This window comes from Canis lupus, chromosome 26 (genome assembly GCF_011100685.1).
Source record: "Canis lupus familiaris isolate Mischka breed German Shepherd chromosome 26, alternate assembly UU_Cfam_GSD_1.0, whole genome shotgun sequence".
Classification (NCBI taxonomy): Eukaryota; Metazoa; Chordata; class Mammalia; order Carnivora; family Canidae; genus Canis; species Canis lupus.
This window is the reverse complement of record NC_049247.1, coordinates 7,510,305-7,526,088: the sequence shown is the minus strand read 5'-3', so window position 1 is coordinate 7,526,088 and position 15,784 is coordinate 7,510,305. Positions and strand designations below refer to the sequence as shown.

At 52.6% G+C, this 15,784-nt stretch overlaps 1 protein-coding gene across 3 annotated transcripts in view; it reads left to right on the top strand.

The window, feature by feature from the left end:
* Positions 1-221: 221 nt before the first annotated feature.
* The window catches only part of BCL7A (BAF chromatin remodeling complex subunit BCL7A), a 30,034-nt gene continuing 14,471 nt past the window's right edge, over positions 222-15,784 (top strand). The window contains exons 1-4 of one of the 3 annotated variants that reach the window (XM_038574960.1): positions 222-404; positions 823-918; positions 8,153-8,234; positions 12,266-12,362. In XM_038574960.1, the coding sequence (XP_038430888.1) occupies positions 827-918; positions 8,153-8,234; positions 12,266-12,362 (271 nt within the window). In that variant the 5' untranslated portion in view covers positions 222-404; positions 823-826. Of the gene's footprint in view, positions 405-741; positions 919-8,152; positions 8,235-12,265; positions 12,363-15,784 lie in introns of those variants that run through there. The other 2 variants (XM_038574958.1, XM_038574959.1) reach the window with 2 other exon arrangements.

Sequence of the window (15,784 nt, the reverse complement as noted above, 5' to 3'; positions counted from 1 at the left end):
AACGCTGATCATCGATGAGCTGTTCCTTCGCGGAAAGCTATTAATAGGCAAGGTCGACCGGCTAGTGGTCGCCCGGGTCCTGGCATCTTCCCTCCGGCTCTAGTTTTCCAAAAGGACGAGGGAAAGGGAAGCGACGTCCCAGCTCGCGTGTCTGCGCAGGGCGGAGGGCCAGCCGAGATCCTGGTTTCCCAACTCTCTCCAAGAGCACCTCGCATCCCGAATCGCCGCCTTCAACTCCGAGAAGTCAGGAGCCCCACAGGAAACTTGCATTATTGCACCCGCTGCCACGCACACCCGGGGCCGCGCACCGGCAGCCGAGGTGGCTCCCAAGGAGTGCGCCCCCCTGCACGGCCGGCCGCCCTCCCGGGGAGCGGGGGGCACCCCGCGGCCCCTTCGGCCTCCGAGTGAGTGTCCGCGCGCCGAGCGGGCGGCGGGGCGCGGGGAGCCGGGGGCCGCCGGCCGCCTCCCCCGGGGGCGCGGGGGTGGCGGGGGTCGCGGGGGTCGCGGGCGCCGGGCCGGGGGCGGGGGCGGCTCGCGGGGCGGGCGGCGGCGGGGCGCCCGGAGGCCGCACTGCTGGCGGCCGCGGCGGCGCTGCTCCCCCTGCTCGGTGCAGCTGGCGCCCGGCGCTTGCGCACTGGGCCCCGGGCGCGCGGCGGCTCCGGCTTTGTGTGTGTGTGTGTGAGTGTGTGTGAGTGTGTGAGAGAGTGTGTGTGTGAGTGTGTGAGTGAGTGAGCGGGCGGGCGGGCGGGCGCGAGTGTGGCCGCCGCGGAGCGCGAGCAGGACCCGGCGGGCGCGCTCCCCCAGCCTCTCTCTCCCCGCCAGAACCATGTCGGGCAGGTCGGTTCGAGCCGAGACCAGGAGCCGCGCCAAAGATGATATCAAGAGGGTCATGGCGGCTATCGAGAAAGTGCGCAAATGGTAAGCGGAGGCGCCTGCCCGCCTCCCGCCCGCCCGCCCGGCGCCGCGGCCGCCCCGACCCCCGGAGCACATACAAAAAGCCGGCGGGCGCCGCGGGCCCGGGACTTGGAGCGGCGGGCGGCGCGCGAGCCGGGTCACCTGCGCGAGGCGGGGGCCGTGGCCGCTGCCCAGGTGCGCTCGCGCCCGTCGCCCACCTGGCGCGGTGGCGGCGGCGGCGGCGGCGGCGGCGGCGGCGGCAGCCTGGAGGCGGCGGGGCGCCCCGGGCCGGGCGGGTGGAGCGGCGGGCCGGCCCCGCCGCGGCGCTCGGCTCCCGGGAGGGGGGCTCGGGGCCGGCCCCAGAAGCCATTTCGTTTTGTGCAAGTCACATGAAAGCGGCTTCCCGCGCGCCGGGGCCGCGATGCCGGCGGCGGAGGGGAGAGCGCGAGCTCCATTGTGCAGGCTCCGAGCGGGCCGCCGCCGTCTCCGTCTCCTCCCCGCGCGCCCCGGGCGGCGCAGCGCCGGCCCCCGCGCCCCTGCCCGCGCGCCGGGCCTCCCTCCCCCTCCCTCCCCCTCCCTCCCCGGCCGGCTGGCTCGCTCGCCGCTCGCTCCCCGCCTCCCAGGCCCGGGCGCCCTCGAGTCTGCGGAGTTTGCAGAGCGCGAGCCGTTTAAATTTAGCGCTTTGGGCTGCCTGGAGCGAGGGCTCTGGGCGAGGAAGAAAGATGGGGGCGAGCGCGAGGAGGAAGCGCCGGGCGGCGGCGGGCCCGGGCCCGGGGCGCCGGGCACCCCCTTCCAGCCGGCCCGGGCCCACCCTTCTGGCCCGAAGCCGCTCCTCGGCCGAGTCTGCCCTTCCCAGAGCCGCGGCTCGTGTGCGTGGTGCCGAGAGAGCCGTTGTTTTTGTTCTCTGCGCGGGGGAGAGAAGGTTCGGCGTCGGCCGCGCGTGTTCCCGGGGCTCACGCCGGGGTCCGTCCGGCGCCGCCTCGTCGCGATTCGCGCGACCGAACGTGTTCGCCTCCGGTCGAGGGTCTGGCCCCGCATCGGCCGCCGCGGGCCAGGCCCCGGGCGCAAGCACGTCGCCGCGCGAGCACATCCCCCCGGGCGGACTTGTTGAAAACTCCCAGCTCCTTGATTTCAACTTTATTATTATTATTTGTTTTTCCCACGGCTTCACCTGGGTCAGGGAGAGGGAGGAGCAGCCTCGACGTCCCGAGTGTCAGCCCTCGCCAGCTCGTCCTGACCTTTGACTTAAAGCCTAAAAAACTGGGCAGGCCCCTGGTGGGGTGTGTTTATGTTCAGGGGTGGCATTTCTTGAGTAAGGCCTTGGTCTCTAAAAACCGCTGGGGGTGAGCCTCCAGCCTCGCCGGATCACAAGTTAGCTGTCCTTTCTGAGTCAAACCCAACAAAAAAGGCAAGAGGAAAATCAATAAAGTCCACGTGCCCCTGGGCCTCCTATGGAAAGGGCTCTCTGCGGATGGCCGGATGCCCGGCCGAGGGCTGGGTTTGGCTCCAATGGGACAAAGAATTTTCAGAACCGTGAGAAGGGGAGGCCTTCCAAAGTTGAGATCGGAGTTTTCGGGGGCTGTGGGAGCTCCCCAGGGCACGCAGGGTGCCCAGTGCCTAACTGGAGCCATTTAAAAATGGCAGTAACAGCTGCAAGGCCAAAACACACACAGGAAAACAAGCCCACAGTCCCCTCTCTGGTGGGATTCCCAGAGGGAAGGCTAGGGTTGTCCCCTGTCTTAGAGCCTGTGCAAAGAAAGAACCAGTGTCTGGGCCTGGGTCCCTTCTGTCAGGGCCCAGGAGGTGAGAAAGGGGCTGGGGGCAAGCTGCCTTTCTCTGTTCAAGGAGGCGTGGTGGAGCTTTCTGCTCCAGGTTCCCAGCAGGACAGAGGCTCTTGCACCCTGACAGCTGCTCCTGTAGGGCCAGTCGGCCAGCTGCTCTGCAGGGAGGGCAGATGGAGCTATGGGGTTTTCTGCCCTGTGGGTGGCAGGACAGGCAGCCTGGAGGCGGGCAGTATTGCCTAGCTCACTTGGCCAGGCCTGTGTTTGGGGGAAGGGGACAAGAACGTGTTGCCCTCCCTCCCTCCCTCCCTGTGTTTTGGGAAACAGGTTATGATAAAGACCTCAGACTTCAGGGTCTAATGGCCAGGCTTCCAGTTCACTTTCTTGCTGTGACCTTGGACAAACTTCTTGAGCCATGGCAGCACCGGGTCTCAGTGCTGCTTTCTCCTTCTTAGAACAGGATCGTATCTCCAAAAGCACTTACTCCTGCAAATAGGAACAGTCACTAATGGTGTCCTTATTGTAAGGTGGATGCTGTAACATTTATGTTTTGCTAATTTTTTTTTCTTTTTTCTTTTTTCCCTGCCCGTTTTAAGCAAAAAATACTTCATTTTATTTCCAGGGTTTCCCTGGCCCTTGAGAAGTCAAATCTCACCTTCACTGTACTTTCAGAATAGTCCTTCCAGTCAGTCCTTGAGGCTTTGGGTTGTTTATTAACTGCGTGGCCACCAACCATGCGTTTCACTAGTAGCGGGGACATCGGGTTGCCAGATTTAGCAAATAAAATTAGAGGATACCTAGTTAAATTTGAATTTTGGATAAACAATGAAATAACTTTTTAAAAATAAGTGATATAAAAAAAATAAAATAAAAATAAGTGATATATGTGTATAAATTTTAGTGTAAGTATGTCCCATGCAGTATTGGGACATACTTACACATACTTATGTAAATGTTACATATCTGAAATTCAAATTGAATTCAGCATCCTATATTTTATCCAGAGAACAGAGGTATCTGGAATACCATTTATTCCGTAACTCTAGGGTAGTATTTCTTCTCAGCCCTGGTGACCCCTAAAAATCCCCCCCTCTGCCAACCTTGAAAAAGCCAGCAGCCAGCCGTGACCACACCATCCCTAGCCACCAGCTGTTTTTCCTCCCTTGTCTGGTATCCCAGCAAGGCAGGCTGGTAGGCTGCGAAGCAGCCACAAGATGGCTGGAAGAAGAACAAAATGGTGGGCCCCCTTTTGGGAAACTGGGCCAGGGTTAGGGGCCCAGTGTGGGTGGAGAAGAGCAGGGGAGGAGGGTCATTGGGTGGGAGACAAAGACTTGAGCCACAGAGTAGGCCCTGGGACCCCTGGGACCCCTGGGCCCTTGGTCTGAAGGGTCCCTCAGTGACTTACTGAAGGAGAGAGTCCTGTTCCCTGGAGACTTCCCACTCATCCCTGAGGGAGGAAGAAACTTGACCGTGTTTAGGCCCTCACCACTTTACATTTGGGGATACCATCCTGCCAAGTGCAGGGCAGGGCAGATGAGCCTGGGCCTAGTTAGGACAACACCAGTCATAGACAAGACCTCCTAAGGTGTCAAGGACTAGCCCTGGGAGGTGAAATCAAAGTGAGGGATTTGCAGTCTCTTTGAGGGAGCCAGTGGGGTCCCCTCGGGCAGTGACCCCAAGATGGTCTCCTTGGCTAGCCTTTGGACCTGGACCGGGAAAAACATTAGAAATTGACCTTGGTCTAGACAATCTGTGACAGGTGCTTGTGGTTTATATGGGAGCCTGTGCTGGGGGCAGGGGAGTGTTTGGGGCTTTATTGCTATAGCTGGGACCCCCTTTTGTCCAGGAGCCCAAGTCTGGAGGGGGGAAAGGTACATACTTAAGCCTCACTGGTTACGGTGTGGGGGAGCAGCAGGGCAGAAGCACTCAGGGTGTGCCCACAGGCAGCTTTGTGGCAAGGTGGGGGTGCAGCCTGCTGAATCTGGGTCCAAAGCCTCCAGGGGAGTAAGTGCTGGGAGCTCCTTGAGAGTCCTTGTTCCTCAGGCACGTGGGCCCCTTGTGGCCAAGGCACTGTGTTTATCAGAGTAGTCAGCAATCTAGATTTCTATGTAGTCTTTCTTCTTCTTCTTCTTTCTTCTTCACTTTTTATTTATTTATTTGTTGTTGTTTTTTTATTTGAAAGAGAGACCACAAGCAGGGAGGAGAGGGAGAAGCAGGTTCCCTGCAGGCAGGGAGCCTGACACAGGGCTTGATCTCAGAACTCTAAGATCATCATCACCTGAGCCCAAGGCAGACGCTTAACCCACTGAGCCACTCAGGCGCCCCTGATTTTTTTCTTCTTAAAGCTTGTCAATTAGTTAAAATTTAAAAAACGAGTGTGCAGACCAGACAAAACATACCTGTTGGGCACTTGTTTGCCACCCCAGATATGAAGTAGTGAGTGCAGCTTAATTCCCTCAATGAGGGCAGGGGCTGTGTGCTCTGGGATGATAGGTTCGGGGATCTAGTAGGAACTCCACTGTTTCTCTGAGCGCAAGGTGCTGCCAGCAGGAGGAGACACTCAGAGCCCACTCACTGGTCATGTCTGTGAAATCCATTCTGTCCTGCCTGGTGCTTGCTCTAACTTACTGCCTGAGGCCCAGGACCTTGTCTCCCTGCTGGGCTGGTGGGCAAAGGCCAGACCGCAGGTCCATTCCTGAGGTTGGGTTCTTAATGCTTTTCCTTACGTCCTGTAGCCCCTCAGTATCCAGTAGAAAGGCAACTGAAGAAAGGTTTCTAATCTTTGGGCTGAGTTGGGGGACTCAGGCCATGGGGTCACCAACTGCAACAAAGGGAGGCATGAGAACCTGGCCGTGTCCGCCCTTAGGTTGCAGGGCCCTCAACCACTCAGGGAAGCATGTGCAGCTTGGGGATTCATCTTGGCTCGCATGTAGGCTGCAAAGCCCAGATCTGGCACACTTTCTGCCTTGAGATGCTGCGTCCTATGTTTTGCAAGTCAATTACTTTTGTTTTTGTTTTTAGCACAAACCTTGGATTTGCCGACCTACTGGGCCCTGGCCCATGAAGTCAGTTGAGGGATTGTGAGTAGTGAGTGCCTTTGGCCATTTGCGTGGGATGCTAGTGATTTGTGTTTCTTTGTCCAGCTTCTGTAACGGAGATGTGCTCTGTGGAATGATTTCTTAGTTTTTCACAGGAGATAGAATAGCAGAGAGTGGGCTCTTGGTCAGAGCCTGTGCCCAGTCCTGGTTCTGCCTTGGGCTAGCTGTGTGACCATGAACTAGTTCTGTAACCTCTCTGGACCTCTTGTTTCCCATCTGTAAAACGGAGTGACCATGGTTCTCCTCTCATAGACTTATTGAGCAGTTTTTGGGGGAGAGGGCTTTATTGTAAATAAAGTACTCGGCAGACATACACCTTTGGCACATGATGGCTGTTATTATTGTTTGTCACCAGGGTTGTTCTTGGAATGCCCCTGTCCCTTCCAGGTATCTTCTGATTATTCAGAATGAAGGTGGGGAAGGACAGGGATTATGGGTTGTCCATCTTGCCTCCAGGACATAGGAAATGGATGGGTGGTGACTTAGATATGTGCCTTTGTTTAATTCTTTCTGGACTAAAAGAGGGCAAGGATGGGGGTGGGAGGAGCTGTTCCTAAAAGCAATGCCATGTGGAAGCTTTGAATATTGGCCCTGGGAAAAACACCTTGATCTTCTTGTGCCTTGGTTTCTTTATCTGTCAAATGGGGAAAGTGACTGTTCCTGCCATAAAAGGTTATGGGAATATTAGAGCAAGTGTGTATGGGAGCTTAGCACATAGAAGGCACTAGACATGGTCCTAAAATAAATAAAAACCAAACCGTGGCTTCTTCCAGCAGGGAACATGTAGGACATGCAGAGGCATGATTTGGGGAATGGAGGTTTCTGTGGTTTGGGTTGCCTGGCTTTGAGTGTGTTTGGGTGCCCTGAGCCCCCCATGGTGAAGGAGTGCCAGGTGTAACGTGTCCCACCAGCACATGAAGGCCACCCACCCATAGAAGGAAGGCTGCTCAGGTACCTGGGAGCTCACAGAGAAGCTTATGCCACACATAAATCTCAGTTCTAGTGGAACCCTTGTCACTAAGATTGTTGGGGGCTTCTGGAAGCTATGCCACCTGTGCATCTGGCCCTCCATTCCACTGTCGGTTCCTTGAATCAGCTAACGTCCTCATCAGACAGCTGAGAGAGATCCTTTGTGACTTCCCACTTCTCCTAAGATGGCAGAGCCTGGTGCCAGGAACAGGGACCCTGGAGCCCAAACTGCTTGGATGGAGTTCCAGCTTGCTTTCTGTGTGATTCCTCTGAGCCTCGATATTGTCAGGTGCATGGCCTCTGGCTCTCATTCCCAGTGTTAGGGGCAGGGACATGACCTGACTTGTAGACTTCAGGGGTCAGGGACCAAAGTTTAGAGGCTGTGGCAGGAATCTAGGGAGTGTTGGTGGCTTGGAGCAGAGTGGTGTGGAGGGGAAGGGTATTAATTATCATCCTTAATGAAAACCAGTCACCCAGTTTCCTTCTCATGGTTTGTGATTTTCTCCTTACCTGTAAACCTGCCTCTGGTAGCTGTGGGGTCCTGGATACAGTCCCTCAGGAGTTTGGGATGTGGTGGGAGTGGGGTGGGGGCAGTGTGCAGATGTGGGTATTAGGAGGGAAGACCCAGAAGCCCATGCTCATTTTGGACTCAGGATGTGGGGTCTCAGAGCATCCTTCAGGCTGGCTGTTGTCCACAGTCCGGGCTGTGCTCCCACCCTTGGGGCCATGGCCACTGGCCATCCAAGTTTGCCCTTGCTCCCCTGCCCCTCCTTGGCTGTTTCAAATGGCACTTGCCCTGACGAGCACTGGGTGGTTACTTGCTCTGTCTTCTCCTGCCTCCCTTCTTCTGACCTCAGGGGCATTGCAGGGAGGACAGGGTGAGCCCCTGGGTGCCCTTGGTGAGACCTCCCTACCCCCTGGAGGAAATGCCTTGCTGGCCTGAAGCCCTCTCTGCTGCCCAAGAGGTTGGGATGGCCCTGTTCACTGGCTCTATGCAACTGGCAGCGGTGTGGGGCAAACGCTGGAGGATCCTGGGGCCCTGTTCCCTTCATCCAGAATTGTCCTTATCAGCAGCCCCTCTGTCCTCCCAGTCTCACTAGGCACATCCTTTAAGGCATGGGGATGCTTTTAACATGTGCTGTCTCATGTAATCCTCATGGCGGCCCAGAGAGATTGATGACCCCATGTGTTCTAATAGATGGGGAAACTGAGGCATAGATTGGCGAAGGGACTTGCCCAACAGCTCAGCTACTAGATCTGGAGTAATCTGGATCATTCCCTTTACCCCAAGCTGAGCAGCCTCTGTGTTGTAGCTCCTCCAAGGCAGTATGGCCTGTGTCCCCCATGAGGGGTGAGCAGGGTTCTGCCCCAGAAAACCCCTGGTAATGGGCTCTTCCTCATCTTCTGCAGGGAAAAGAAGTGGGTGACTGTGGGTGACACATCCCTGCGAATCTACAAGTGGGTCCCTGTGACAGAGCCAAAGGTGGATGATGTGAGTATGTGGGGCTGAACCCCTGGGGTGGACCCTACCATCCACACTTCGTCTACCATGGGTAGAAGGTGCTGTTGACCATAGCTCACCAGTGTGCCACACTGGGGTCAAAGCCACCTGGGAAGTGGAAGGACCCAGCTTACAGCTGGAGAAGCTGCTGCACCTGGGTCCTCATCCCCACTCATAGTCCAGCCCCAGAGTCTGGCCATCAGAGTGATAGGGAGTGTCCCCTGCAAGTTGACTCTTCTGGGCTGAGAGCCCTACAGTATGCCAGTGGGGACATGCCTTAGTGCAGAGCTGTCCCCTCCCTGGGGCCCTGGGCACCATAGTTTGGGTGTGGCATACCCACAGACAAGCAGACCCTCTCCCATCATTGTAGCGCCACTGTTCCTGAGCACCTGTCTGCCAGGCATTGCCTCATGCATTTCTCATACCAGGTCTGTTGTGTTGATCTCTTCATCCCCTTTGTGCAAGTGAGGATGCAGGCTCAGAGAGGTGAAGTCACCTCCCCAGAATCACACAGCAAGTGTTAGGTCTGTTTGACTCCAAAACATATGCTCTCTTTGCTGTTAGAGAGCCTTCTGGTGGTTGGAGCTGCTGGTAACCCCAGAGCAAGAGGGTTCAGGGCATGGGAACAGCCACTGTTGGGGCCCCTGGGGGTGGGGGAGGGAAGTGGGGCAGGGCAGGGTGGGCATGTGGGCAAGATGCTGGCTACAACCACTAGAGGGAGCTTCAGCAACTGTGCCTAGTGTCTGGGAGGTACTGGGGACCGGCAGCTGCTGCCCTACACAGAGGTATTTCTTCAGCCTCATGGCTCCTGGACCAGTTACCCCCAAAGACCTCAGGTCATTTCCAGTCAACATCCAGAATGGTCCCACTTACAGACCTCGGCATGGACTGCCCGGAGCGCCTTCCCTATTCATGGCGAGCAGTCCTCTTGTTCAGGGAGATGGCTCACGCTGAGCCACCTGGATGGATGACTCTATTTGCTTGGATAGGGTGTGTGTGTGTGTGTTGTGGTTTCTAGGGGGCCATAAAGGTGAGGCTAAGCCTCTGTCCACCATCTTCAGTTACCTGTCTCAGGTCTCCTGGCATGGCTGAGGCTCCATCCTTGACCCTATGATCACAAGCTCCTCTCTGGGCAGGTTGGTGCTCCCTGGAGAATGTCAGTGTTTGTCACCTTTTCTGGTTCTGGCCTGGGCTCATGGAGCCACCAGGGTTGCCTTCCTCCAAGGCCCCAAGACCTAGCCCATCACAGCAATTGGTACTGGCTGTTCTGGAGGTGAGAGCAGGGTGCAGCCAGCTCCTCGAAGGCAGCTCCTGGCTCTGGCCCATGTCTGTGCCTTGCACATTATTAGGTGTTGTATAAACGCTGGTTGCATTTGAGAAGACATGGTCCTTGCTCTCAAGGAATTTATAATCTTGTTGGAAAAGATAATTATAGAATAGCATGAAACAGACATCAGGGAAGTGCCAAAATGGATTGTGATCAAGGAGAAAGTAATGTATGGGCTGTTGGGAAGGACAGGGCAGCTCCTGGCTGGGCAAAAAGGTATGGATAGGTTCCCCCTCCCCATTGACCTGTGAGGCAGACAGGTGACCTCCACCTTGCTGGGCCCTAGTTCCCTCTTTGTGCAGTGGAGCAGCAATATCCGGCTCCTGGGGTTTCTGCAACAGTGTAAAGGCAGTATATCAAATACCAAACAGAGAACTTAACCCAGCAAGGCTTTGCAGACAGTACTAGAAAAATGCTAATTTGCCATTGTCTCTGAGCTACGATGTACAATATACTGTTTCCCCACCCTCTTTCCCTCTAGGGTGATAGGTCCCACTCCTGGCTGAGATCTAGTCCCCTGGGAATCTTAAAGAAATGCAGGTCCCTGGGTCCCACCCCAGACAGCTGAATCCGAGTCTCTGGTGGTTGTAGAGGGGTAGCTTTTTATTTTTTAAATACCCAATTACAACATGGTTGCACCATTTTCTCCCCCTTCAGAACTCTTGCAAATTTTTCTTTTTTTTTTTTTTAAGATTTTATTTATTTATTTTATGTATATAGAAAGAGCATGAACAAGGAGGGCAGCAGAGGGAGAAAGAGAAGCAGGCTCTCTGCTAAGCACAGGGAGGGATCAGGGAGCCCCTTGGACTTGGGGCTCGATCCCAGGACCCTGGGATCATAACCCAAACCGAAGACAGACGCTTAACCAACTGAGCCACCCAGATGCCCGTTTTTTTTTTTTTTTTCTTTTGAATAGGGAAACCAATTTACAAAATTCAAACATTACTTTAAGGGATCCCTGGGTGGCTCAGCAGTTTAGTGCCGCCTTAGGTCCAGGGCCTGATCCTGGAGTCCCAGGATTGAGTCCCACATTGGGCTCCCTGCATGGAGTCTGCTTCTCCCTTTGCCTGTGTCTCTGCCTCTCTCTCTTTCTGTGTCTCTCTCATGAATAAATAAATAAAGTCTTTAAAAAAAAAAACAGAAAACATTTGTTTAGGGCAGCCCAGGTGGCTCAGCGGTTTAGCGCCACCTTCAGCCCAGGACATGATCCTGGAGGTCCAGGATCGAGTCCTAAGTCGGGCTCCCTGCATAGAGCCTGCTTCTCCCTCTGCCTCTCTCTCTCTCTGTGTCTCTCATGATTAAATAAATAAAGATCTTAAAAAAAAAAAAAAAAAAAGTTTGTTTAAATGACAACTCACATGCCATAAAATTCACTCTCCTAAGAAGGTATATAAGTTAGTGTGAATATATTTACTGTGTGTAGCCATCACTGTTATAATTCCAGAACATTTTAGTTACACTTAAAACAAAACTCAGACCTGTGAGGAATTACTCCCCCACCTGCCCCATGGTCCCAGAATTCACCAATCTAGTTTCCATCTCTGTAGGTGTGCAGATTCTTTAAATGCTACTTTTTCAAATATATATATATCTTTCTGTAAATTTGCTTCCCATCCCTGTGCATGGCCCCCATGCCACCCAGCTCATTTCCCTGGAGGTGACCAGTGTTTGTTTATCCTTCCAGAGAAAGTGCACACAGACACACGTGTGGAGAGAGGTCCACATGTCCTTTTTCCCCCATTAATAATAGTGGTCTTCCCTTCCCGTGTTCTACAGCATCCTTTTATACATCTTGGAGATATTCTAATATGCTGATATTTTTGTAGATCATTCCACATTACGACATGAAGAGCCGTCTTATTCTTGGTAATTATTGCATTACATTACATTGAAAGAATGTGCCGTAATTTAATGAGCCTTACCCATGGACACAGGTCATTTTTTTTCTTTTTTAAGATTTTATTTATTTATTCATGAGAGGCACAGAGAGAGAGAGAGGCAGAGACACAGGCAGAGGGAGAAGCAGGCTCCATGCAGGGAGCCCGATGTGGGACTCCATCCTGGGTCTCCAGGATCACGCCCCAGGCTGCAGGCTGTGCTAAACCACTGGGCCACTGGGGCTGCCCGACACAGGTAATTTCTAATACAATTCTATTCCATTTATTTAAAAAAGGAAAAAAAAATGGGACTGCACACACAGAGCATCCTCTTCCCCATCCCTTCACCTTGGATTTTTCTCCTCACCTGTCCTTCCATTGTGATGCTGGGAGTCAGCCCTGGGGCCTACAGATAGTGGGAGTATGTGACCTGGGTCTTCTCCATCCCTCACCTGGCATCACTCTACCTGCTCTGGGCAAGGTGACTCTGGCCTTTTCCCTAGATACTCTCTCTGAAGGTGGAGGAAATTCTCATGAGCCTGGCTGTTTGCATGCCTGCTAATGCTAACCTCACACACAAGGCAGGTTTATGCCCAGCCTCCACCACCCCGCCCCCAGCCCAGCCCCAGAATCCTTCCTTCTGCAGGTGAGGCCCGTAATGAGACATGTTCAAATGCAGGCCAGGGAGAGCCCTCCAGAGACTTGCGGGCTCCAAAATGAACCAGCTGAATAAAATATTCATATCACCCCCCCAGGGGCTTGCTTACGCATGCACACACAATATGGTGACTCAGTTTCTGCTCCATTTTTTCCTCCAGAAGAACAAGAACAAGAAAAAAGGCAAAGATGAGAAGTGTGGCTCTGAGGTGACCACGCCGGAGAACAGCTCCTCCCCAGGGATGATGGACATGCATGGTGAGCTCTCCTGCCAGGCCCTGGGCTGTGGCAGGGCCCTCGGGTTTTGTTCTCACCAGCAGGTTTGTTCACATTCCAGGCGAGGGTAGGAGGGCTGGGCAGCACCAGGAGGCCTCTGTACCCAAGAGAAGGCTCAGCGGAGGAGAAACTTCTGTTCCCAGCACAGCAATCCATGAAACATAAAACAAGCCAGAGACGTAAAATAAGACCTTCTTGCCTAGTGACACAAACCTCACAGGAGATGACCTGTCAGTCCCATGTGTGCTCAGGAACTCTTTTTTTGGGTATATGCTCATTTTCCCTCCTAGGCCTGACCTACCATAAAAATGATGATATTTTCCATTTCTGATTTTGCTTTGGCTGCTGGGAAACTCTAAACTGGATTTTAACATCCTGTTAATCACTCTGGGACCCTGGGGACCTGCCTTCCACATTGACATCTTGCCTTTCTTCGCTGACTTATTTTCAAAAGTTATGTCTCACTGATTGAATCCAGGCTGGAGACCTGCTTTAGCCAGTCTGCAGTTTTGACACTGCTGGGGTTGAGTTCCTGTTTTGCCTTGTTAACTGAGAGGAAAGGCACAAATCATAAGTGATGGCTTCATGATATGTATCCAGATTACATTCATCCGTGTAACCAGCCCAGATTGAGACGGAACGTTCCTGGCAATCCTGCCTGACTTCTGACCTGAGAGATTCAAACATAAAATTTCTGAAAAATGGGGTTTCTGATATTCATAAATTAGGAAATGTGCATTTCTGCCATCCTTTGAAAAATCAGACCCAGAATCTCTGGGAGTATGTTCCCTCAAGGCGGCAGCAGCTGTTTCTACCAGAGGCTGTGGCCACTCCAGGACCACCTGCCTGGTCTGCCAGTAGAACAGCTTGTACCACTTGCCTTTTCCCATCTTTTGATCCCAGTTTCTATTGTCCTTTTGACCACCCAGGCCTTTCATACACCAAGCTGGTATTAGATAAATAAGTACACCAAAGGGAAATATTGGTTTGATCGAGTTTCTGCCCCCTCTGGTTCCGGGGCTGTCTTGCTCTGGGGAAGGAGTGCCATTTGCCTAAGCTGACCATTCTAGAAAACACAATCACGAGCTCCGAGGGCAGGCTTCAAGAAAGTACAGAGGGGTTTTGCTGATGGCTGATGTGTCAAGAAAGCCCCTCACTGGCTGTACAATCGCAATTGAATTATTGGGCACAATTTAACTAGGTATTTGAGCTGGGACAAATCTGCCCCCTGGCATCACTTAGATCCCCACTCTCTAGGGATTGAGAAGACCCCCCCCCCAGCTCACAGGTGAGAGCCTTATAGAGCAGAGGACAAAATCCCACCTGCTTTCACATCTGACTCCCCAGGATCTCCCCCGGGTTTGTTATTTAACATGTAACCTTTAGGTCTGTTTTCAATCTGTCCAATGGGAATGGTAATGCCCACTTCATAAAGTCCTTTTGAGTATTAAATAAGATAATTCCCTAAAAGCCCTTTGGCGTGTTAATAGATGACATTTAAGGAGCTGTCACAATGTGCCAAGCATCTCGCTAAGCCCATTTCATGTCTTAACTCATTTCATCGTAAAAACAAGTCTCATGCAGATAAGGAAATGAAGGTTCAGGGCAGTGGCTGCCCCAGGTTAGGAAGCTCATGAATGCCAGTGGTGGCCTTGAGGTTCTTTGGAGGCAGAATCCAAGTGTGTGGCCACCAGCCCAGGCATTCCTGATATAGGAGCCTCACTCACCTTCTCAGTATCCTTTCCATTTTAGTACATGTGCACCCAAGACCTGTGTGTAGCCACCAGACATGGATGTGTCCAAAGGCAAGGAAAGATATAGGCCTGGGCAGGATGATCTGAAAGGCTCCCACTGGGGTAGTGGGCATCTGCAGCCACCTCTTTCGTGTCTGAGAATCTACTAGTGTTAACTTGAGTGTCAGGGTCATGTGGTTACCAGGTGACCAGGTTAATCTCCAGCAGCTAACTTGTTAAACATTAGTGCTTGTTGTCCTTAATTAACATAACTTCATGCTGGGACCCACGGGTTGGGTCTCTGCCTTTCACACACATGCACACCTAGGTTGGTATAGGAAGGAAGTTCAGATTTTCTTAAAAGGGAAAATCAGGAGAGCACACTTTTTTTTTTTTTTTTTTCCAAGTCCCAGAATTAACAAGAGGATGCTTTTGTGTAACTAGTACACTTAGAATAAGATGCAGTTTACCTGGCTGGGACCGTGTGACTGCCTGGCGCTTCCTCAGCAGGTTGTTTGGAGTTGGGCAGACCAACCTGAGCAAGGGGCTCTGCTGCTTAGAGCCTCAGTCTCTCCCTCTGTACAGGAGGGAGGTACCGGCCCCTACCTGGCAGGTTGTTGGGAAGATGAAACAAAGTGACCGTCAATGTTTTTGCTCAGTGCCAGCATGTAGTAGGTGCCTAGAATGTGTGAGTGTGCTGTTCCGTGTCTCCCTCTCGTTCTCTGTTTTACAAAAGTAGCCTCAGTCCCAGGTGCCCAGCATGGCCCAGAAAAGCAGTGTGGTAATATTTTTGAAATCGCCACTTGGGTATCTGCAACTTAACATGACTCTCTCAGGCTAAGATAGGGTTCAGGGCCAGGGGATATGTGCCCCTGGACTCTCAGCCCTGCCACCAGCTCAACCACAAATGCTTTGTTCAGATAGCTTCTCTTTTTTTCTCTGTATTATGAAAAATTTCATGAGAACAGTAGGAAGAATAGTGTGATGAACTTCATATATCTGTCACCTAGGTTTTCACTAGCATGCCATGTTTGCCTCATCTTTTTTTTTAATATATTAAGTTTTTTAATTGAAGTGCAATTTACATATAAAACATGCATAGCTCTCAAGTGTTAAGTTCAGGGAACTCTGACAATCGTAGGCAGCCCATGCTGAAGTGTTTTAAAATAAGTTTCCCTGCATTATGTTTTAAGTCTGTGGCTAAACCTTCAGCATGCGTCACGAATAAATGACATTTCTATACACCTGCGATGCTTTCACTCCTAACAAAAGTCATAGTTACTTCATCAAGTCTTCTAAATCCCAGACTATATTCAAATTCCCCAGTTGCTCCAAAATGTCCCTTACAAGCTGGCACATTCCAAACAGAATCTAAGTAGTTTTCACATGTCCTATTTAGCTGTTAATTCTCTTGAATTTCTTTATAATAATCTTCCCTGCTTCTCTCTTTCTCTCTCTCTCTCCCTCTCTCCCTGTCTCCATCTCTGTCTCTCTTTTTTTGACCTGAAGAGCTGGGTGGATTATTCTGTGGAATACCCTCCCTTCTGTTAACATGTCCCTCTCACTCTTTTATTTTGTATCAGGTGGAAGTTGGTCTAGACACTTGGTTAGATCAATGGAACATTTTTGGCAACACTGCGGAATGGACCATGCTTCAGCCTTTGTGTTGCT